Genomic DNA, 22003 nt, shown 5'->3' with positions numbered 1-22003 from the left:
CTGGACTCAAGTGCCTGGGTCCTCCTCCGCGCTATGGGAGGGCGGACGGCAGCCGCTGCCAGCGGCCCGAGCCACGCCCAGCCCGGCCGCCAACCGCCGCCAGCGGCTCCGCCTGCCGCTGGCACGGCCCCGCTCCTGCCCCGCCTCTGGCCCCTGCCGGTGCGGGCTCTGGCGGAGCGGGGAGAGCGCGCTGCGGGGGATTATGGCGCCGCTGCGGGACTGTAAGGTGAGGAGCGGGTCTGAGGTGGAGCGGGACGCTGGGCACCCTGCGTGGCCGCTGCCGGTGGCCGCTCTGCCGGTGGCCGCTCTGCCGGCGGCCGCTCTGCCGGCGGCCGCTCTGCCTGCGGCCGCTCTGCCTGCGGCCGCTCTGCCTGCGGCCGCTCTGCCTGCGGCCGCTGCTGCCGCCGGGCGGCCAGCGGCGGGGGCTGCGCGCCCTCAGCTCGGGTGGGCGAGCGGTGCCCTCCGGCGGCAGTTCTCGCGGGGCCCCGGGCGCGCCGGAGAGCGAGGCTGTTGGCAGGCGCTGGCCGTGGGTCAGGAGCGGAGCGGAGCTGGCCGAGGGGAGAGCTCGGAGTGCCAGCCCCGCTGTGGTGAGGCCTCTGTTGTAGCTTATCTCTCTCGGCACCGCGGTGACCTTTTGCTCAGGCCGAGCGTCTGGTGGGGTGAGGCTGCGCGGAGAGGACTCGCTGCACGCTTCCCTGGGCTGCGAACCCGCCTGCGAACATCGCTGTGTCTCGTTCGTAGTGCGGAGCGGTGCCACAGGCGCCCACCTGCCCTTTCTGTGCGCCTGCAAGTGGGCCAGGCATTCATTTCAACCAGCTTGAGGTCCAAGAGTTCGTGCCCAGGAGCTAGTTACTAGTCGCTTGCTTGCTTTCTTCCCAAAGAACTTCATCTCTCTGTCACTCCTTCTTTAGCTTATTAGAAAAAGTCTTGAAGGTCTTCTGAGAGTGTACTACGTTCATGAGTGACAGAGCTGTGGGGAGCCGGCACTCAAGTAAAAAGAGGCTGTGCTAACAGCAACCAGCAGATTTCACAGGGCAGGGGCTCTAGCAGGGGAAAAATACAGAGACAGTCAGCAGATCCCGTGGCTAAACTCTCATCTTAAAACAGGAGAAAGGGCAAAGCTTTGCTCTTGCTGAGCAGCACTGAGAAGCGCCAAGGCCATGGCACTCCCAGAGGTATCACAGATGAGAATCTCTTCTGGAGCTTCTGGAACCCTGTGGGAAAGTAGCGTGGCAGAGCTCAAAGGCAGCCTATGTGGGAGGGGGAGGTGATAGTTGCTTGACAGACCTTTCAGGCTGATTTTTGCCTGCTGAAAATCTGCTAGCATAGTCTGGAAAATGAGTGTCTAAAATGAGTGGGGTTTCATTTGTTTGTTGTGCAGGCCTGGCAGGATGCTGGACTTGCCTTGTCCACGACTAGCAATGAAGCCTGTAAGCTATTTGATGCTGTGCTGACACAGGTACGACTGAGAAGTGTAAGAAAATGTGATTCGAAAGGACTCATGCATGAACCAGTCTCTGCTTTAGTTAATGTTTCCATTTCTTATCAGCTGAGAGAGTGTCATGATCAGGAGCCTAGCCATTAACAGGCAGCATAAAACTCTGATAGCAGAGGGTTCTGCTAGATGCTGCAGCTGTGAAGAAAACCTCAACCATTATCCTCATCTTGTATAACACTAGAGAATCAACCAATTGGCATAAAGCTCATAGGAATGTATGGTTGCAACTTCTATTGGTGACCAAACTGTCTCAAACAAAACATTTTTTGCTGTTTTAATATTCTACTATGCTAACCCTGTTGGAATGCTGTGTTTGTCTTTTAGTCATTTTCCCTGCTTGCTTGTGAATTTTAAATGCCTGGGAAAACAAAAAGAACCCAAATATCACTGGGAATGCCTCAGTCTTTTCTCACTGTCTTTCTTACAGTATGCAACCTGGACCAATAATGATAGCCTTGGAGGTATTGAGGGATGTATCTCCAAGTTAAAAGCAGCAGATCCAAACTTTAGTGAGTATAACCTTTAATTCTTATCATGCACAATACTGGAGAGTATCTGGTATCTTGGTGTTACAAAAAAAATGTGGTGGCTTACAGAATTCTGGAAAACCTCTTCAGAATGCAGAGTAGACTGGAATGGTTTTGTATATATTCTTTTTCTTTCCACAGAATCTTAGAATGGCTTAGTTTGGAAAGGACCTCAGAGATCATCTACTCCAACCTCCCCACCATAGGCAGGGATGCCTCTTAACTAGATTTGGCTTCTCAAGTCCTCATCCAACTTCCCTGGGCAACCCTATTCCAGAGCCTTACCACTATCCTACTGAAGAACTTCTTCCTAAGATCCAGTCTAACCCTGCTTTCCCTCAGCTTCAAACCATTCTCCCTTGTCCTGTCTCTAGACACCCTCAAGAAAAATCTCTCTCCAGCCTTGTGTCAGGTATTGGAAAGCAGCTCGAAGGTTCCCCTGGAGTCTTCTCTAGGCTGAACAACCCCAGATCCCTCAGCCTGTCTTCATAGCAGAGGTGCTCCGGCCCTTGGAGCATCTTTGTGGCCTACTCTGAACTCTCTCCATCAGCTCTGTGCCCTTCTTATGCTGGGGACACCAGAACTGGAGTCAAGATTGGTTGTGGGGTCTCAGCAGAGCAGAGTAAAGGGGCAGAATCCCCTCTTTTGCATTGCCGGGCACGCTGTCTTGATGCAGCTGCTTTGGGATGCATGAGCTCACTGCTGGTTCAGGGTGAGCTTCTCATCAATCAATACACCCACATCTCTTTCATCAGAGCTAATCTCTACCCAATTTTTAATTACTATTGTCAGAAACCTCTATGAACTTTATGAGACTTTCTGGACCCTTGTGACTACATGTCAGTCTTGTTTAAACAAGTACCCCTCATGTTCATGCAGAGTTGCGTGTGATGCCTTACAGCTCAACCTGTAATGTGCTGTTTTCCTTAGCAATGGGACATGTCATTGCCAATGGTTTGGAGCTGATTGGCACTGGGAGTTCAGTGCGGCTCAACAAGGAGCTGGATAGTGCCATGAAAACAATGATGATGCTGTCAAAGTCACAGCCCCTGACCGAGCGAGAGAAGCTTCACGTATCAGCGTTGGACATGTTTGCCAGAGGGTAAGTCTGTTGTCATCCCATTTGTAGGACTGTGAAGATTTAGCTACCAGAGGTGGAAGTGGTAGTTGGTAGTACTGTTGCTTGACATTAGCAGCCATCTGGTAGAGCAGCAGGGTGCAATGTCAGTGGTGGTTCTTGAATTACTTTCCAAACTAAGCACCATGACCAGTTAGTGAACAGTGCCCTTGGAGAAGTGCTCTGTTGCCACCCTTCATACCAGTTTTAAAGCTGTCATTGTTGTATCAGTGGAATGTGTGGTTTAGAAATGGGAAACTAAATATTTGACTAGAATCGCAGAATATTAGGGGTTGGAAGTGACTTCAAAAGACCATCCAGTCCAACCCTCATGATGTAGCAGGATCACCTTGAGCAAGTCACACAGGAACACATACAGGTGAGTTTTGAGTATCTCCAGAGAAGGATACTCCACAACTTCTCTGGGCAGCCTGCTCCAGGGCTCTGCCACCCTCACAGGCAAAAAGTTTTCCCTTCTGTTTCTCTGGCACCTCCTCTGCTCCAATTTGCTCCCATTATCACTTGTCCTGTCATTGGACAATACTGAGTAGAGCTTGGCTCAGTCCACCCAACACTGCCTTGCACATCTGTATCAGTGTGAATGAGGGCAGCCCTCAGGCTCCTCTGCTCCATGCTAAAGAGCCTCAGCTCCCTCAGCCTGTCCTCAGAAGAGAGATGTTCCACTCCCTTAATCAGTAAAGTCAGATACAATATTACACAGGCTCAGATCCACAGGAGCAAAGCTATAGACTTGTCTCTATGTCAAAAATTATATCCTCTGTAAAAAAGGAGTGTCAGAGGTTGCTGTAGAGCCTCCCTGTTCCATTAAGTATGATGAATTTATGTGCACTGCAGAAAGAATGGACTAATGATTCGTTTCCATTATTTGTCAAGCAGGTGGGCATGGATTTGCCTTGTATACTTCTTAGCAAAGTTGGAGTAAGCTACTGAAGTCCTATTACTACAGGTTTCGTTCCCACTAGAGGAGAGGGAAGTAGCTTTGTGCATTTGGAGTTAGATTAGGCATGGGAGGACTCTGTAGAAACTGTTCAACCCTGCAGGAAGATCTTGAGATGTATGGTTTAAGTTTGATCAGTTTTCCTTGTGGGTAATAGTGCAACCCAAGTCGATTTCCCAGAAGGTTCTCAGTGAAGACAATGCCATTATTACTTTTAAAAATACTAAGAACTTCCTTCCAAAAAGAGATTTGATGTTGAACTGACAGTAGAGGCAGGTATGTGTGCCTTCTCTCAGCCATCAAAATCTTTGTTTCTAGACAGCTTCCAAAAGCTTGTGATCTATGGGAAGAGATTCTGCAGAGCCACCCAACTGACCTGCTAGCCCTCAAATTTTCCCATGACACTTACTTCTACTTGGGATACCAGATACAGATGCGAGATTCTGTTGCCCGTGTTTATCCTTTCTGGACACCTGATATTCCACTGAGCAGGTGGGTCACTTCATTTTGAAGATTGCTCTTTACCTTGTCTGCACGTATTTGGTGGACTTTAAGTTCAGGCACATCTAAATAACAGGATCTGATGGTAGCAGATGTGTAGATAAAGTAATCAACAGCTTCAAAGTGAGTAAGCCAGAACCTAATTCTGAATTAAAGCTTTGGGATGTATCCTAAGAGCTGGTGCAGCAAAGACTGGAGCCCTCAATCCAGAAGGACTTGGACCTGATGGAGCAGGTCCAGAAGAGGCCATGAAAATGATCAGGGGGTTGGAGCACCTGTGCTATGAGGAGAGCCTGAGAGACCTGACATCATTCAGCCTAGAGGAGAGAAAGCTAGGGGGAGACCTAATAGCAGCCTTCCAGTACCTGAAGTGGGCTACAGGAAGGATGGAGAGACTGCTTGCAAAGGTCTGTAGTGATAGGATGAGGGGCAATGGCTTCAGACTAGAGAAGAGTAGTCTTAGATTGGATGTTGGGAACAAGTTCTGCACCATGAGGGTAGTGGAACCCATTGGCTGCCTGGAGAGGTGGTTGGGGCCCCATCCCTGGAGATAGCAAGCTGGGGCTCGACAGGGTTCTGGCAAACCTGATCTAGTCGAGGTTGTCCCTGCTGACTGCAGAAAGGGTTGGACTAGGTGATCTTTGGAGGTCCCTTCCAACCCAGACCATTCTGTGATTCTATGAAACCTGGCCACAGCTGGAACATCTCTCCTGTATCCCTCCTGACACTTTTTGGGGTGTTTTTGTGAGCTGTGACTTACAGCATCACAGAAACATTCAGGATGGAAAAGACCCTCAGGATTTCCAAGTCCAACCAATATCCCTACTCAACAAGGTGCACTCTAAACCATATTCCCAGGCACTACATTGAAACGACCTATAAACCCATCCAGGGTTGGTGACACAACCACCCTTCTGGGCAGCTCATTCCAATGCCTGACCACTCTTTCCCTAAATTTTTTTTCCCTAATGTCCAGTGGCAGCTTGAGGCCATTCCCTCTTGTTCTATCACTAATTCCCTGTGAGAAGAGATCAGCAGCAGCCTCTCCACAATGTCCGCAGTGAGGTCTCCCCTCAGCCTCCTCTTTTTCAGTCTAACCATCCCCAGCTCTCTCAGTCACTCCTCATAAGATTAATTCTCCAGGCCCTTCCCCAGCTTTGTTGCCATCCTCTGCACTAACTCCATCCCTCCTGTATTGCAGTGCCCAAAACTGAACAGAATACTCAAGGTATGGCCTCACCAGAGCAGAGTACAAGGGGAAATCACAGTATCACACAGTATCACAGTATCACCAAGGTTGGAAGAGACCTCACAGATCATCAAGTCCAACCCTTTAGCACAGAGCCCAAGGCTAGACCATGGCACCAAGTGCCACGTCCAACCTTGCCTTGAACAGCCCCAGGGACGGTGACTCCACCACCTCCCCGGGCAGCCCATTCCAGTGTCCAATGACTCTCTCAGTGAAGAACTTTCTCCTCACCTCCAGCCTAAATTTCCCCTGGCGCAGCCTGAGGCTGTGTCCTCTCGTTCTGGTGCTGGCCACCTGAGAGAAGAGAGCAACCTCCCCCTGGCCACAACCTCCCCTCAGGTAGTTGTAGACAGCAATAAGGTCACCCCTGAGCCTCCTCTTCTCCAGGCTAACCAATCCCAGCTCCCTCCCTCTTCCTGCTGGACACAGCATTTCTGATGCAAGCCAGAATGCTGTTGGCCTTCTTGGACATCTGGGTATAATGCTTGTTCATATTCAGTTGCTTGTCACTTAAACCCCCCCCAGGTCCAGCTTTCCATCCACACTTCCCCAAACCTGTAGTGTTGCTTGGGATTGTTGTGAACCAAGTACAGGACCTGTCATTTGGCTTTGTCGAAGCTCATGCCATTAATGTTGGCCCATCCATCAAATCTATCCACGTCCCTCTGTAGAGCCTCCCTGCCTCAGATAATTGCATGTAACACGCAGGATAAAATCATGTCCTCACTTGAGGACAGTGGCAACACATCTTACGTGTTTTAGTAGTTCCTTTACCTTAGGACTTTAAAAGCAAAACCTCAACCAGTATTTTGAGAAGCAGAAATAGGTCCTGTGGTGTTTTGCAAATACAAAAGCAGTCAAGTATGTCTTTAAGTGGCTGCATCAGGTTATGTGCATGCAATCATATAATAGCCCTGATTTTCCTCTATGTTGGGCCTGTCTGACTTGATGGGGATGTTTTACAACAAATTTTCAAGGTCCACTTCACATAAAAGTAGTCTTCTATAGTTTTGTGAGGACTGGAGATAGTGCAGAGGGCTACAGTCAACATGCATTGCCTTTGAGACACTCATAGTAGCTTTGGTGGCATCACTCCCAGCCTTCTAATTCTGCATCTTGAAACTGTTATGGGGATCAGCAGACTGCTCTGTGCAACTCTTCATTCCACTTTATCTAAATATGTAAATGTCAGTTCTCAAAACACAGATGATATGCATCTCCTTACTGATTTTCATGCTGGTGTCTGGGTCTCTCATTTCCTCTGAGACCTAGCAAGTTGTTCAGTATTCTGCAAGCCTGAACCCTTCTTGTAGCTTGCATTGCAAGCACTGTTTTGAGTTCAGTGCTGTTTCTGATGTGTTTTTCAGTCCTAGATTAAATATAGTTGTAAATGAATGATGTGCTGTTTATTCCCCTTTTGCTTAGCTACGTGAAGGGCTACTACTCTTTTGGACTCATGGAAACAAACCTTTTTGATCGTGCTGAGGAGATTGCCCATGAGGTAAACTGCCTTTTGTTGGTGCCGAAAGGCTTTAGAGTTCTTCTGCGTGACAGTTGAGTTGGAAGGGACCTCCAGCACACTAACATTCTGTGTTTCTGTGAATGCCATGAACTTGCTCTTCCCATTATCCCAGTTGTTAGCAGAAGTAGCAAACAGATAAAGCTCAACATGGAAATATTCACAGAGTTTTGTGAGAGATAAACGTTCCCTAAAAAGCTTCCTACACCTATGCCATGCCATGGAGGTTACATCTTGACTGTATTTCCTTCAGTTGCTTGTGAGCATGCCTTGTCAAAACACATCTATAAAGTCCATATATTATCCCAGCTGCTGTTTCCCTCCTGTATAATTGCCTGTTTTCTTTCATGAAGAGTGTTGGATTGGTTTGGTGTAATTGCTTTTAACAATCCATCCTGTTTGGGTTCCCCCCTCCCTTTTTTACTAGGTGCTTGTTCCTGGGTTATTGAACAATTAACTGTACAATCTTCCTGGGGCTTAATATCAGCTGGCTCATTTCCTTTTTCTGAAGGTAGTCATTATACTTGACTTTCTCCAGTCCTCAGGATTCTCCCTGTCCTCTGGGAGTCTCAGTTAATCAATTAGACAATTAATCTCTAATGGATATTTTTCCATACTTCCGTTACATCAAATTGCTGTGACAACAAAGACTAGCGTTTAACATTTCCTAGGTTAATGACTAAGATTGCAAAATGCCTAAAACCTAGTGGGAGTTGTTGGAGCCAGAAAGAGGAAATTGCTGAATGCCCAGAGCTGGCCATATTCTTGAAGAACTTAATACCTTTAAGCCATTATGGCATGGAATACTTAGGGTCTATGCATGCATTTCTCTCATGGCTGATACTGATGCATGTCTCTGAAATAAAATTTCATTTGATCATCAAAGCCTGCATTTTAAAGTCTTCTGTAAGTGTTTATCTGTATGCAGTAGAAGTTGAAAGTGAAGTCAGCCAATAAATATCTTTTTTCTTTCCTGTTCTGTCCAAATCAAACTTCCCTGCTGTGGTTAGTTGGAATGGCAGGGAGATGTACTTAACGTGCAGCCAGTAAAACATAGTCTCTGTTTCTATACCAGCAGTGATAAACGTTGTCTGTAAACTTCATTGTGTTTTCCCTGTTTTGACTTGCAGGCTTTGGCTATAAACCAGAAAGATGCGTGGTCTGTTCACACTATAGCTCACATACATGAAATGAAAGCAGAAGTGAAGAAAGGCATAGATTTTATGAAGGAAACAGAGGCCAACTGGAAGGTAAACATTTTGTGGCATCTCTGGAACAGGTCCTGCTAGTTCTTTCTCCTCTATCTACTCCTCTGTATACAGTCCCTTTATATCTGCAGATATGTTACAAGCAATGCAGAGTTCACAGATGAGAAGAAACTCTGACTGTCTGACTGTTGAGGTGCTGTTACCACCCTGCTTTTGAAGAGGCAGAATAAAAAGGATGTGAGAGACATACACTGTGGACAGCTTTAAGTTGTTGTTACTTCAGCTGCTGAGATGACACAAATGATGAATATGTCAGTAGTTCAGAATTCACACAAAGTCTAACTGTCTGAGGAACATGTGTAGGCAGGTGGAATGAATGGTCCTCACAAGCTGGTATGTCCACTGTCTATCCAGGTTGCTTTTACATTTCGCATGAATCATAGAATTAACCTGGTTGGAAGAGACCTCCAAGATCATCCAGGCCAACCTATCCCCCAGCCCTAGCCAGTCAACTAGACCATGGCACTAAGTGCCTCATCCACTCTCCATCATTTTCCAGCAGTCCTGGCTCACTGGAGAGGTCCCAGGAGACTGGAAAATGGCCAACGTGGTCCCCATCCACAAGAAGGGTCGGATGGAGGAACCTGGGAACTACAGACCCGTCAGCCTGACCTCAGTGCCAGGGATACTGATGGAGCAGGTTCTCTTGGGGCCAATAACTGCGCACCTGAGGGATGGCAAAGAGCTCAGGTCCAGCCAGCATGGGTTTAGGAGGGGCAGATCCTGCCTTTCTAACCTGATCTCCTTCTATGATCAGGTGACCCGCTTGGTGGATGTGGGGAGGCCTGTGGATGTGGTCTATCTGGACTTCAGCAAGGCCTTTGACACTGTCCCCCACAGCAAACTGCTGGCTAAGCTGTCAGCCCATGGCTTGGATGGTAACACTCTGTGCTGGGTTAGGAACTGGCTGGAGGGCCGGACCCAGAGAGTGGTGGTGAATGGTGCCACATCCAGCTGGCAGCTGTCACTAGTGGTGTCCCTCAGGGATCTGTGCTGGGCCCCATCCTCTTTAACATCTTCATAGATGATCTGGATGAGGGCATCGAGTCAGTCATCAGCAAGTTTGCAGATGACACTAAGCTGGGGGCAGATGTGACTGAGCTGGAGGGCAGAAGGGCTCTGCAGCGGGACCTTGACCGCCTGGACAGATGGGCAGAGTCCAATGGGATGGGGTTCAATAGCTCCAAGTGCAGGGTGCTGCACTTTGGCCACAACAACCCCACGCAGAGATACAGGCTGGGGTCGGAGTGGCTGGAGAGCAGCCAGACAGAGAGGGACCTGGGGGTACTGATTGATACCCGCCTGAAGATGAGCCAGCAGTGTGCCCAGGTAGCCAAGAGAGCCAGTGGCATCCTGGCCTGCATCAGGAGTGGTGTGGTCAGCAGGAGCAGGGAGGTCATTCTGCCCCTGTACTCTGCACTGGTCAGACCACACCTTGAGTACTGTGTTCAGTTCTGGGCCCCCCAGTTTAGGAAGGACACTGAGATGCTTGAGCGTGTCCAGAGAAGGGCGACGAGGCTGGTGAGAGGCCTTGAGCACAGCCCTATGAGGAGAGGCTGAGGGAGCTGGGGTTGTTTAGCCTGGAGAAGAGGAGGCTCAGGGGTGACCTTATTGCTGTCTACAACTACCTGAAGGGTGGTTGTGGCCAGGGGGAGGTTGCTCTCTTCTCTCAGGTGGCCAGCACCAGAACAAGAGGACACAGCCTCAGGCTGCGCCAGGGGAGATTTAGGCTTGAGGTGAGGAGAAAGTTCTTCACTGAGAGAGTCATTGGACACTGGAATGGGCTGCCCGGGGAGGTGGTGGAGTCGTCGTCCCTGGGGCAGTTCAAGGCAAGGTTGGATGTGGCACTTGGTGCCATGGTCTAGCCTTGGGCACTGTGGTGGGGGGTTGGACTTGATGATCTGTGAGATCTCTTCCAACCTTGGTGATACTGTGATACTGTGATACCTCCAGGGATGGTGCCTCCACCACCTCCCTGGGCAGCCCATTCCAATGCCAATCACTCTCTCTGGGAAGAACTTCCTCCTAAAACCCAGCCTACACTTCCCCCAGCACAACTTGAGACTGTGTCCCCTTGTTCTGTTGCTGGTTGCCTGGGAGAAGAGACCAACTCCCACCTGGCTACAACCTCCCTTCAGGTAGTTGTAGACAGCAATGAGTCAAATCTTACTCTTGCTATAGATGTGAGGGTTTTTTCTCCTAAGAAAAAATGTAAATTCGCTGCAGAAGGATGAATTCTGAAGCATCCCAGTGAAATTCTGCCCTGCAAAATGGCATGGAGGAAACCTTGTTGTTGAAAGGCCTTCCTGAATAGCTTCAAATATATATATATCGAATGGGAAGGTGCTGTGTCCAGCTTAAAATTAGAGTTTAAAGTTCTTTTCTGTCTCATGAAATACTCAGTTTTGCTGAAGAAGGAAACAAGTCTGACTAGATAAGTTTAAATGGGAAATATCTTTGTAAGTAATATTTTCTTTGTTTGTTTGCTTTTTTTTTCTTTCCAGAGCAGTGATATGCTTGCTTGCCATAATTACTGGCACTGGGCTTTATACTTTATTGAAAAGGTATGAGATATATTCATATACAATCTTATACTGGCTCAGACTGGAAGGGACCTCAGGGCTCATCTACTCCAACCTTCCCGCTAGACTTGGCTGCTCAAGGCCTCATCCAACCTGGCATCCAAAACCAACCTGGGCAGCCTATTCCAGAGTCTAAGCTCCCTCACTGCAGAACTTGTTCCTAAGATCCAGTCTAACCCTGCTCTCCCTCAGCTTCAAACCATTCCCCCTTGTCCTATTGCTTGCCACCCTTATGAAGAATCCCTCTGCAGCCTTCCTGTAAGATCCCTTCAGGTATTAGAAGGAGCTGCAGTCTTCTCTAGGCTAAACAATCCCATTTCCCTCAGTTGCTCCTCACCAGACCTGCTCTCCAGACTCTTCACCAGTTTCGTTGCCCTTCTATGGACACGTTCCAGCACTTCAATATCCTTCTTTATGTTTATTTTAATAAATGAAGATTTGTTTGACTTGGTTTGTTTGGATCAAGTCCTGATGCAGTTGTGAAGTAATATGATGTCTATTAATTAGACTCAACAGAATGCTTTGGATTGGAAGGGACCTCCAAAGATCATCTAGTTCAACCTTCCGGCAGTCAGCAGGGACATGCTCCACTAGATCAGGTTGCTCAGAGCCTTGTCCAGTCTGACTTTGAATATCTCCAGGGATGGGGCCTGAACTACCTGTACGGACAACCTGTTGCAGTGTTCCAGCACCCTCATGGTGCAGATCTTGTTCCTCACATCCAATCTAAATCTACTCTTCCCTCATTTCAAACCACTGCCCTTGTCCTGTCACTGCAGGCCTTTGTAAACAGTCCCTCTCCAGTGTCGTAGGCTACTCCCAGTTGTTTTTGATTGCTATAATAATGTTAATCATGCAGACTTCCTTTGCTTTTGCAGGGTGATTATGAGGCTGCTTTGACAATTTATGACAATCATGTGAGTAGAGATCTTCCCCCCCCAACCCCGGTACTGGGAGCATGATTAACTCTATGCAAAGTGCTTTCTTCCTCTTATATGAAATTGAAAGCTTTCACAGTGTGCCATGTAGCTATAATTTACATCTGTTCTTAGAGTTTCTTCACAGCATTTTAGGGTAAAATACATAGTTCAAATGTTTCCTACACTTGTGCTTGAGAGAGCTACGATGGCATACTGCTGTTTTCCATGTTTCTTATTTGTGCTTTTTAAAAGGATGTAAAATAATTTTCCTATGAAGTCGTGGAATCCTAGAATGACTCAGGTTGGATGGGACTTCAGAGATCATTTACTTCAACCTCCCCACCATGGGTTGGGACACCTCTCAACTAGAGTCCAGCCTGGCCTGGAACACCCCCATGTTACCTTTATAAAGAACTGATTTTGCATACAGAAGCAAGACTTTTCATTCCTAGTTGATTTATTGTAGTTCACTGCTCTCTGGATTTCAAAACAGTCTTTGTAAATAAGCACTATCAAATTAGGATGAGATATTTTTGTAAGCATTATAAATAGAATGCAAGCTTTAAGAAAGCTGCAGGGAAAATTCCTGTCTCCCTTGGCAAGGTGAAGTTATATTTGTGGCACAGTTTTGGTGAAAATAAAGTTCGTTGCTGACTCTCCATTCTTACTGAGTTTAACCACCTAACAGGAAAAAAACACCACAAATGATGCAGTGTACCTGTTTATCATTGCAAATTACTGCATTCAGGAAAGATGCAATGAGGTCTATTGCAAACCAGGTGTTTTTTAATAAGAAAAACGGTACTGTGAGAATATGTTTTGTTCCCACTGCATCAGTTGGCAGCTGATGAATCCTTGTGATTACAGATTGCTCCCCGTTGTCTGTCAAGTGGAAGCATGCTGGATGTAGTAGATAATTGTTCTATGCTGTACAGGCTTCATCTGGAAGGTAGGATATGCACCTGTCATTCTTTTTGCTTACCCCCTTCCCCTGCCCTTTAAATATCCTTGCAATGCAAGCTTGGTCAACATCAGAGTAGAAATCTTCTGTCACCAAAGAAAAATCTGCTCTTGAGAAAAGGCTCAATGTGAAATTCCTAATAGTGTCTAAAACCTTTATTCTTCCCAAGAGCTTTGTTGTTTTTTTTTTTCAGGCCAGTATGGTATTTCATTCAGCTCAGGCTGACACAGGTTACATATTTCTTTCTTGACATATTCACTTCTCTTTTCCCTGGAGGTGTAAGGCTGAACAATACATAAGCATCTAAAAAGTGTAGAGCTTTCTTGAAGTTAATTTCAAGTTAGATACCTTCTGTTTTGATACTGACTGAAACAACTATAGGCTGGATGTTAGGAGGAAGTTCTTCACAGAGAGAGTGATTTGCCATTGGAATGGGCTGCCCGGGGAGGTGGTGGAGGCACTGTCCCTGGAGGTGTTCAAGAAAAGCCTGGATGAGGCACTTAGTGCCATGGTCTAGTTGACTGGCTAGAGCTGGGTGTTAGGTTGGACTGGATGATCTTGGAGGTCTCTTCCAACCTGGTTGATTCTATGATTCTGTGAACTCCTGCATGTGTATTAGTCTCTGGCTTTTTTGCATTCTCCTAACTTAGTGACATTTCTTCTTAACTTTAAGATAGTGTTTAAACACAGGAGCTCATGAAGGTGAGGGAATGGTGGTCAGACCTTATTTTCACCATATTCTGCTAAAACACTAATGGTACATTGAGTTTGTTTATGAAATCCATCTTTGATTGATACAGACAGGTCATTGTGGGCATCACTTCCTAAGAATTGTAGAATGGCTCAGGTTGGAAGAGACTCAGAGCTCATCTACTTCAACCTCCCCACCATGGGCGGGGACACTGCTGAACTAGACTCTGCTGCTCGAGGCCTTGAACACCGCTAGGGAGGAGATGTCCACAACCTTTCTGGGGCAGCCTATTCCAGAGTGTCACCACCCTCTCAGTAAAGCCAGAACCTCACATGATGCAATCTGGAATATTGGTGATTGGTTACTAACAGTCAGAAATCTCTTTGCTCAAATCTGGCAGGCTGCAGATGAGACAAGTGTATCAATTGTTCCATGTCAGGGAATGTTCTCTTGAGTTCATCAGGAATGCTGTTCAAGCTAAGTGACAGAAGTTATATTGCAAAGTCACACTTTTGCTTGTGGTATTTTTATTGAGGAGAACATTTTTTTACTCTTAGGTGTGAAGCTTGGAGAAAGGTGGAACAATGTTTTCAAGCTTACAAAGAAGCATACCAAAGATCACATTCTCCTGTTCAATGATGTACACTTCCTGATGTCCTCACTTGGAGCCAAAGACCACAGAACAACCAATGACCTTTTAACCACTCTTCAGGAACTTGCCAAGTAAGCAAGTGAAGTGTTATATTCAGTAAATATTTTGTTCTCTGAACTTCAGGGTCCTAATGTCTGTCTCACCAAAGACCACAACAGGCTTTTCTCCACTTTAGCACGTCACTGAGACATGTCTGGTTTAAGTAGACCAATGTCCAGTTAAGATAAATAAATACAAAGGTCTCCTTTGAGTTAATGTCTAGAGAGCTTTCTAATCTTGTTAAGCAGCAATCTCTTGTGTTTGAGGTCATGGCCACTGGCAGAGTAACTGCTGTGTATTTCCTTTCAATGGATTCACTAAGCTGTGTTCCCTACAATGAAGAAATTCCTTCTCATTTCTACAGGATATATCAGCTGTCTGTAGGGAGGTTTTTGTGTCAGCTACCTGTGAGGAGTTGTTTGGTTTTTTTTTCTCTGGTTTAAAAGGTTCATTAATCACAGAGAATTAGTTGGTGTTGATATTCTAATAGCTACTGTTTGATGTGTTGTGAAGTACCTGTATAGAAAATTGAATTTCAGGTACTGCTAAGAAAGATAACCTGAAATTGTCACTATTTGTTTCTGACTGTAATACTCATTAGTCAAAAATAATACAAAACAGTACTCCAGGTGAGGTCTCACCAGAGCAGAGCAGAGGGGCAGAATCCCCTCTCTCCATCTGCTGGCCACACTTCTTTTGATTCAATCCAGGCTGTCATTGGCCTTTTGGGCCACAAGTGCATGTTGCTGGCTCATATTGAGCTTCTCGTCCACCAGCACCCTGACGTCCTTTTCTGCATTTGTGACCATCAGGTCCAGTGTTGCATCTCTCTGGCCTAAGAAGTTACTGTTGATGCACTCCAAGAGCTTCCTCGATTGTTCAAATCTTGCTCTGGTACTTTTCCAGCAGGTGTCAGGGTGGGTGAAGTCTGTGAGTGTGAATCCTGGAGTGGGCCTAAAAGCACAACTGCCATGATTAGAGTTAGAGAGCAGACCTGGAGAGCTGTTGTTGGGCATTCAGTTTGTTACAGAGAGGGTGAGGTGCTGTGCTGTGTGGTAAGCTGGTTTGCAAGATTGCAGCTTGGAGCTGTTTGCAAGGGACTGATTGTCACTTCTGGCAGAGGTGAGGACAGTCAGTACTAGCAGTATGATGTTCTGTCGAATTGGAACTGCAGTTTCCTCACTTTTCTAGCCAAAACTGTTTATTGCTGCAACAGGCTGCCCAGGCAGGTTGTGGAGTCTCCTTCCCTGGAGATATTCAAAACCTGCCTGGATGTGTTCCTGTATGACCTGCCCTAGGTGATTCTGCTCTGGCAGGAGGGTTGGGCTGGATGAATTTTTGAGGTTACTTCCAATCCCTAACATTCTGTGATTCAGGAGGGATTTGGCTTGTGCCTTTGCAGATACATTCAGAAGAATGAAATCTGACTGATGAGGAACAAAAAGGTGAAAGTAACACAGCACCTCAAAAATATCTACATAAAGTCCATGAAACTTCAGACTTTGTACAGTACAAAGAATTTCTGTCTGTAGGCAGAGACTGACTGGCACTGAAATGTGCATATGTTCTTGAGTTAACCACTTTCTTGTTGTACAGAGCACCTTGTGAAGACCATGAGCTCTCCTTGGCTCCTAGTCTGGGGTTGCCTCTCTGCCAGGCTCTTGTGGAGTTTGACAATGGGAATTGTGACAAGGCTGTAGATCTGCTGTACCCAATCCGTTACCAACTAATCCAACTAGGAGGCAGCAATGCTCAGGTAAAGGAGATCAGGAAAAGATGTTTTACTGCAACTTAATCATCTTTCAGTAGCCTCTGAAATTAGACACTTAGATTTTCTACAAATGAAGTGTTTTAAGTAAAGAGAAGCTAAACTTGGCTTGTGGAATCCTGTTTGCAAACACTTGATAGCAGTGTTAGCTATTTAATTTTTGTTGTTGTTTCCCTCCTCATTGGTTTTACTGATGTGGTAAAGGCAACCTTGGAGCCAGCAATACTTTGTAAGTTACTCATTTCTCTCTATTTTTCCTCATGTTTTTCAGAGAGATGTGTTCAGCCTGTTACTGATTCATGCTGCTTTAAATTCTAAGTCTCCAGCTAAACAAAACCTTGCAATGTGAGTATTTTTTCCTGATAAATATTTATGGAAGTAGTACTGTTACCAAAAGCAAGAAGTAGTGAGTGTATGCTAACCAATAAATTAAGGCTAAAATGGTAGGTAATCATTTGTGTTAAATGTAGCAACCTTTAACTGAGATGAAAAGTAAAGTAGGTCTTTGAACTCTTGTGAGCTGGTTGAATCACACAATCATAGAATGTTAGGGGATGGAAAGGACTTTGAAAGATCACCCAGTCCAAGCCTCCTGCCAGTGCAGGATCACCATGAGAAGGTCACACAGGAACATGTCCAGGCAGGTTTGGAATGTCTCCAGAGAAGGAGACTGCACAACCTCTCTGGGCAGCCTGCTCCAGGGTTCTGCCACCATCAGAGGGAAAAAGTTTCTCCTTGTGTTCCCATGGAACCTCCTCTGCTCTACCTTGCACTCATTGCCCCTTGTCCTATTGGACATCCCTGAGCAGAACCTGGCTTTGTCCTCCTGACTGACACTGCCCTCCACAGCTTTACAAACATGAATGATAATTCATTATAATGATTCTAATTATAATTGATCATCATCTGTTCAAGGGCAGTTGATTTTGAAATGGTTCTGTCTTAAAATGTGGCCTCCTGCCTGTTGATCAGGGTACTTAATGGACTGCTAAACTTACGTGAGTTGCTGAAAAGAAAATCTGTCCTCATTATGACATCTGCTTTATTGGCAGAGGAGGTTTGCAGAGCCTGATCTGTCAGGTTGTCTTAGTACAAACCAAGGGCCTTATTTGGTAGAAATCTGTGATTCTGTGACCTGAGAAACCAAAGATGTTCTGTTGAAATGTGTTGACTGGGTCTGCCTGTGCACTTGAAACAATGGATCCTCAGGACAAAATGAAGCCTTGCCCATTTCCCTCCTGAGATATCTTTGAAATATAATCATTAGACACAATATCAAAGTTATTCCTCTGTGCAGTTTGATCTCTGGGTGCTAGTTTTCAGTCTCTTTCAGGGCTGAAAAGAGCACAGCTCTGCCTAAAATTACTGCCAAGGACAAATATTTCCAGTATGGGAAATTTGCCCCTCAAGAGCCATTTTTTATATAATCTTTCCCTCCTCTTACAAGGAAACTGCTGATGATCTTACAGAAAACATGATCTACTCCCCATTTCTCTTCTGTCTCTTCTCCTTTCTTAGGTGCCTCCTGAGAGAGCGTGATGTGGTGAGACCAAATTCACCCATGACAGAGCGACTTATTAGGAGGGCAACATCTGTTCATTCTGTGGCATAAGGCTTTTCTCTCTGCTTCAGCTGAAATAGCAATAAGTTACCAATCAAAGTCTGGGTGCATGGAGTGAAGGGGTAAGGTAAGAATACCCTGGGAGACAGTGATCTGACATTTGCCTTTAAAAAAACATACAGCTGGTGAGTTTCGGGAGGTTCTGTTTTAGAGGATTGCACAAGCAAAGAAGAAGATAATCTGCTGATAATGGACACTTTTCTGAAGCATTCTGGGACATTGCTGTTCTGCTATATTTTCCTGGAAGTTCCTTCTGACCCTCTTAGAGGGTTAGAATTTCTCATTGGCCTAATCAGTTACTTTGTTGATATGTTAAATCATGCTTTGGTAATTCAGGTGGACCTTTGAAACACAGCTAACAGGCACATAAGGGGTAAAAGCCAATACAGCCATAAACTCAATTCCTTCTCCAGAACGTGTCACAGACTTTGCAGGTGCAGATTGTCTGCATTCAAGATCTCTTTTCAGGTGCATATTTTTAACTGCCCCTCATAAAAGGTTAAACTTTTCCCTCTCAATATAGCACCTCGGAGCTTTTTGAAATTGCTATGTGAGTGAAACTAGGCAAGAGGGATAATAGCTGACTGGTTATTCTAACATGGGTACTCCCTTGGCACTTTGAAGTCTTCCAGAAAACAAGGAAAAGCCTGCATTTCAGCTCCAGAAGTAACATCTCTGATACTTTGGATGATTGCTTACCTGAGCTTGGGGAAAGTCAGGCTTTGCTGCCATCTCAGTGTCCCTACATGTTAGCAGAGTAGAGTTTAAAGCCAATGTTAAACACTTCATAATGGAGCAGACAAAAGCTGGAAGGGAGCATCTCCCATTGGAAGAGAGCTAAGAGCATTTGGCACAAAGGTTTGTCCCTGCACAAGTGATGTAAAAAGCTTTGGTGCTTCAAATCTGGTATCGCATGCACCATGTCACCTCTATGAAGTTCTGCTGCCTCTGGACTTTCATACCTGGCCCTGCACTGCCCCTGGTGTTCCTGCGTAGAGGAATAAGACTTGGAAGTGCCTTGCTGCTATCCTTCTCGCCTCAGCCCTCACTTGAGCTAAAAAGAGCTTATTTTTGAATCAGTGATAATTTGGGGAACCACAGAAGAGTATTGCATCCTTGAGTGCAGCCTCTGGAATCCTGCAGTCACAGTTCCCTGTTCTTCATCACTGCTTTATTGCATCGAGTGCAGCCTCTGGAATCCTGCAGTCACAGTTCCCTGTTCTTCATCACTGCTTTATTGCATCCTCGAGTGCAGCCTTTGGAATCTTGCAGTCGTGGTTCTCTGTTCTTCATCACTGCTTTATTGCATCCTCGAGTGCAGCCTCTGGAATCCTGCAGTCGTGGTTCTCTGTTCTTCATCACTGCTTTATTGCATCCTCGAGTGCAGCCTCTGGAATCCTGCAGTCGTGGTTCTCTGTTCTTCATTACTGCTTGATTGCATCCTCGAGTGCAGCCTCTGGAATCCTGCAGTCGTGGTTCTCTGTTCTTCATCATTGCTTTATTGCATCCTCAAGTGCAGCCTCTGGAATCCTGCAGTCGTGGTTCTCTGTTCTTCATCACTGCTTTATTGCATCCTCGAGTGCAGCCTCTGGAATCCTGCAGTCGTGGTTCTCTGTTCTTCATCACTGCTTTATTGCATCCTCGAGTGCAGCCCCTGGAATCCTGCAGTCACAGTTCCCTGTTCTTCATCACTGCTTTATTGCATCGAGTGCAGCCTCTGGAATCCTGCAGTCACAGTTCCCTGTTCTTCATCACTGCTTTATTGCATCCTCGAGTGCAGCCTTTGGAATCTTGCAGTCGTGGTTCTCTGTTCTTCATCATTGCTTTATTGCATCCTCGAGTGCAGCCTCTGGAATCCTGCAGTCGTGGTTCTCTGTTCTTCATTACTGCTTGATTGCATCCTCGAGTGCAGCCTCTGGAATCCTGCAGTCGTGGTTCTCTGTTCTTCATTACTGCTTGATTGCATCCTCGAGTGCAGCCTCTGGAATCCTGCAGTCATGGTTCTCTGTTCTTCATTACTGCTTGATTGCATCCTCGAGTGCAGCCTCTGGAATCCTGCAGTCGTGGTTCTCTGTTCTTCATCACTGCTTTATTGCATCCTCGAGTGCAGCCTCTGGAATCCTGCAGTCGTGGTTCTCTGTTCTTCATCACTGCTTTATTGCATCCTCGAGTGCAGCCTTTGGAATCCTGCAGTCGTGGTTCCCTGTTCTTCATTACTGCTTTATTGCATCCTCGAGTGCAGCCTCTGGAATCCTGCAGTTGTGGTTCCCTGTTCCTAAGCACTGCTTTATCTGTCTAGCCATGGCTGGGGTCAGCTCACCCTGTGCTAAACTCCTACTAGATTTCTAATATTATTTTTTTAATCAGTGAATTTCAAACAATGCCTTTAGTCAGAATCCTTTTTATTCAAGGAGCAGAACAAATCTTTTATGGGAGCAAAAGCCTGAGAAGTTGACTGGCTGTTTATGAAGTGTGGAGCTGGGGTGATTCACAGCTACATAAAATGAGGAATGACATTTATGATGCTTCTCATAGTCCGTGAGAACTTTGCTTTACACCAATAAACTCAGCACTGTGCTCAGCTGAGCAGCAAGTGTATGACTGCTTTGCATATATGGATGAAGCTTTCAGATGAGTTATTCAACTTAATTTCCTAAACCTCTGAGAGTGTGTGATCACTTGGCTTCCCTGAATGTGACTGGAAGGTTCTTTTCATTCAGCTAACACTACACATTTTGCCCAGAAATGAGAACTTCAGCTTTCCTCCCTTATCTCCCTCTTAGTTTTACCTGAAATTATCAAACTATTGGAGCAAGTCCAGAAGAGGGCCACAAAGGTGATCCAAGGGCTGCAGCACATCTGCTATCAGGATAGGCTGAGGGAGCTGGGGTTGTTCAGCCTGGAGAAGACTCCAGTGGGACCTTAATGCTGCCTTCCAGTCCCTGCAGGGATCTTACAGTAAGGCTGCAGAGAGGCTTTTGCTGAGGGAGTCTAGAGATAGGACAAGGGGGAATGGTTTGAAGCTGAGGGAGAGCAGGGTTAGATTGCATCTTGGGAACAAGTTCATCATTGGGAGAGTGGTGAGATGCTGGAATAGGCTGCCAAGGGAGGCTGTGGCTGCCTCCTGCCTAGGAGTGTTGAAGGCCCCATTGGATGAGGCCTTGAGCAGCTGAATCTAGTGGAGAGGCATCTCTGCTTGTAGTGGGGAGGTTGGAGGAGATATCTCTGAGGTCCCTTACAACCTAAGCCATTCTAGAATTCTGTGAACCTCCTGTCCTGCTTCCCAATGCTATGCTGAATTGTTTTCAGTTAGCATAATGGAAAATAATTAACAAGCAGGTAGCTCAATGGGAAGAATGATGGGAGAGGAAAACCAAGGTGAGGAACAACTTAGCCAAGGTCCATGCTGCCTCCTGGAAAGCTCACCTTTTTATAGCTAAGCAGAGCAGTTGAAGAGCAGTGTAGGAAGATCAGCTGGTTACAGAAAAATTACTGGGTATGCACAGGTTATGCAACCAAGACACAGGTTGCCTAGGGAGGTGATTGGGACCCCAGCACTGGTGGTTCTCAAGGCTGAGGCTCAAATGGGCTCTGGGCAACTTGATCTAGTGGAGGATGCCTCTGGTTACTGCAGAGGAGATTGGAGGTCCATTCCAACCCAGACCATTCTGTTTCTATAATACATCTTTGCCACACCTGCCAGTTCGGCTCTTTTCCCCACCCCAGCCCCTGGGATGGTTCTTTTCCTGGATGAAGAGGGGCAGAGGTTCTAGTCCTTAGTGCTGTGCATCAGAATTTGAGCCCGGGCAGTAACTACTCTGCCAGCATTACATCAGGAAACAGCTGCTTTTAACTTTGATGGTGTTTTCCATGATCCTCAGGGGGCTGCAAGGGCAATAACCCCACTTAACAAGCTTGTATGAACTGCTTAGTCACCATACACACCATCAGCTCAGTTACCTCACCAGTGTCTTCAGCATCAGCTGTTGTTGTAGCTCAGTGCAAGGCACACCCCTGTCCCAAGGGCATGTTTCTGTTCAGCGCCTTCCTTAACTCCTTTGTGTGCATAGCTACCGACCAAGGCCTTTAGAGAGGGGATATTGTGCCTGTGTACAGCCCCCAGTCAGTCTCA

At 46.4% G+C, this 22003-nt stretch overlaps 1 protein-coding gene across 2 annotated transcripts; it reads left to right on the top strand.

Moving 5' to 3' along the window:
• The first annotated feature begins 164 nt into the window (after window positions 1-164).
• On the top strand, window positions 165-20490 carry TTC38 (tetratricopeptide repeat domain 38). 2 transcript variants are annotated; one of them, XM_064142309.1, is made up of 14 exons: window positions 165-226; window positions 1382-1459; window positions 1926-2007; window positions 2956-3127; window positions 4419-4592; window positions 7276-7351; window positions 8500-8619; window positions 11142-11201; window positions 12098-12136; window positions 13007-13088; window positions 14349-14514; window positions 16079-16238; window positions 16522-16595; window positions 17769-20490. In XM_064142309.1, exons 1-14 carry the CDS (start codon window positions 203-205, stop codon window positions 17860-17862), a joined length of 1401 nt encoding a protein of 466 aa, XP_063998379.1. In that variant the 5' UTR covers window positions 165-202; the 3' UTR covers window positions 17863-20490. The 2 variants fall into 2 exon arrangements, with proteins under 2 accessions (XP_063998379.1, XP_063998380.1); XM_064142310.1 differs by lacking the exon at window positions 165-226 and adding an exon at window positions 1116-1175.
• The last annotated feature ends 1513 nt before the right edge of the window (window positions 20491-22003 follow it).

The sequence above is a fragment of the Pogoniulus pusillus genome, chromosome 4 (genome assembly GCF_015220805.1).
Source record: "Pogoniulus pusillus isolate bPogPus1 chromosome 4, bPogPus1.pri, whole genome shotgun sequence".
Classification (NCBI taxonomy): domain Eukaryota; kingdom Metazoa; phylum Chordata; class Aves; order Piciformes; family Lybiidae; genus Pogoniulus; species Pogoniulus pusillus.
Note: the sequence above shows the minus strand (reverse complement) of the source record. Positions and strands in the feature narration are given on the sequence as shown.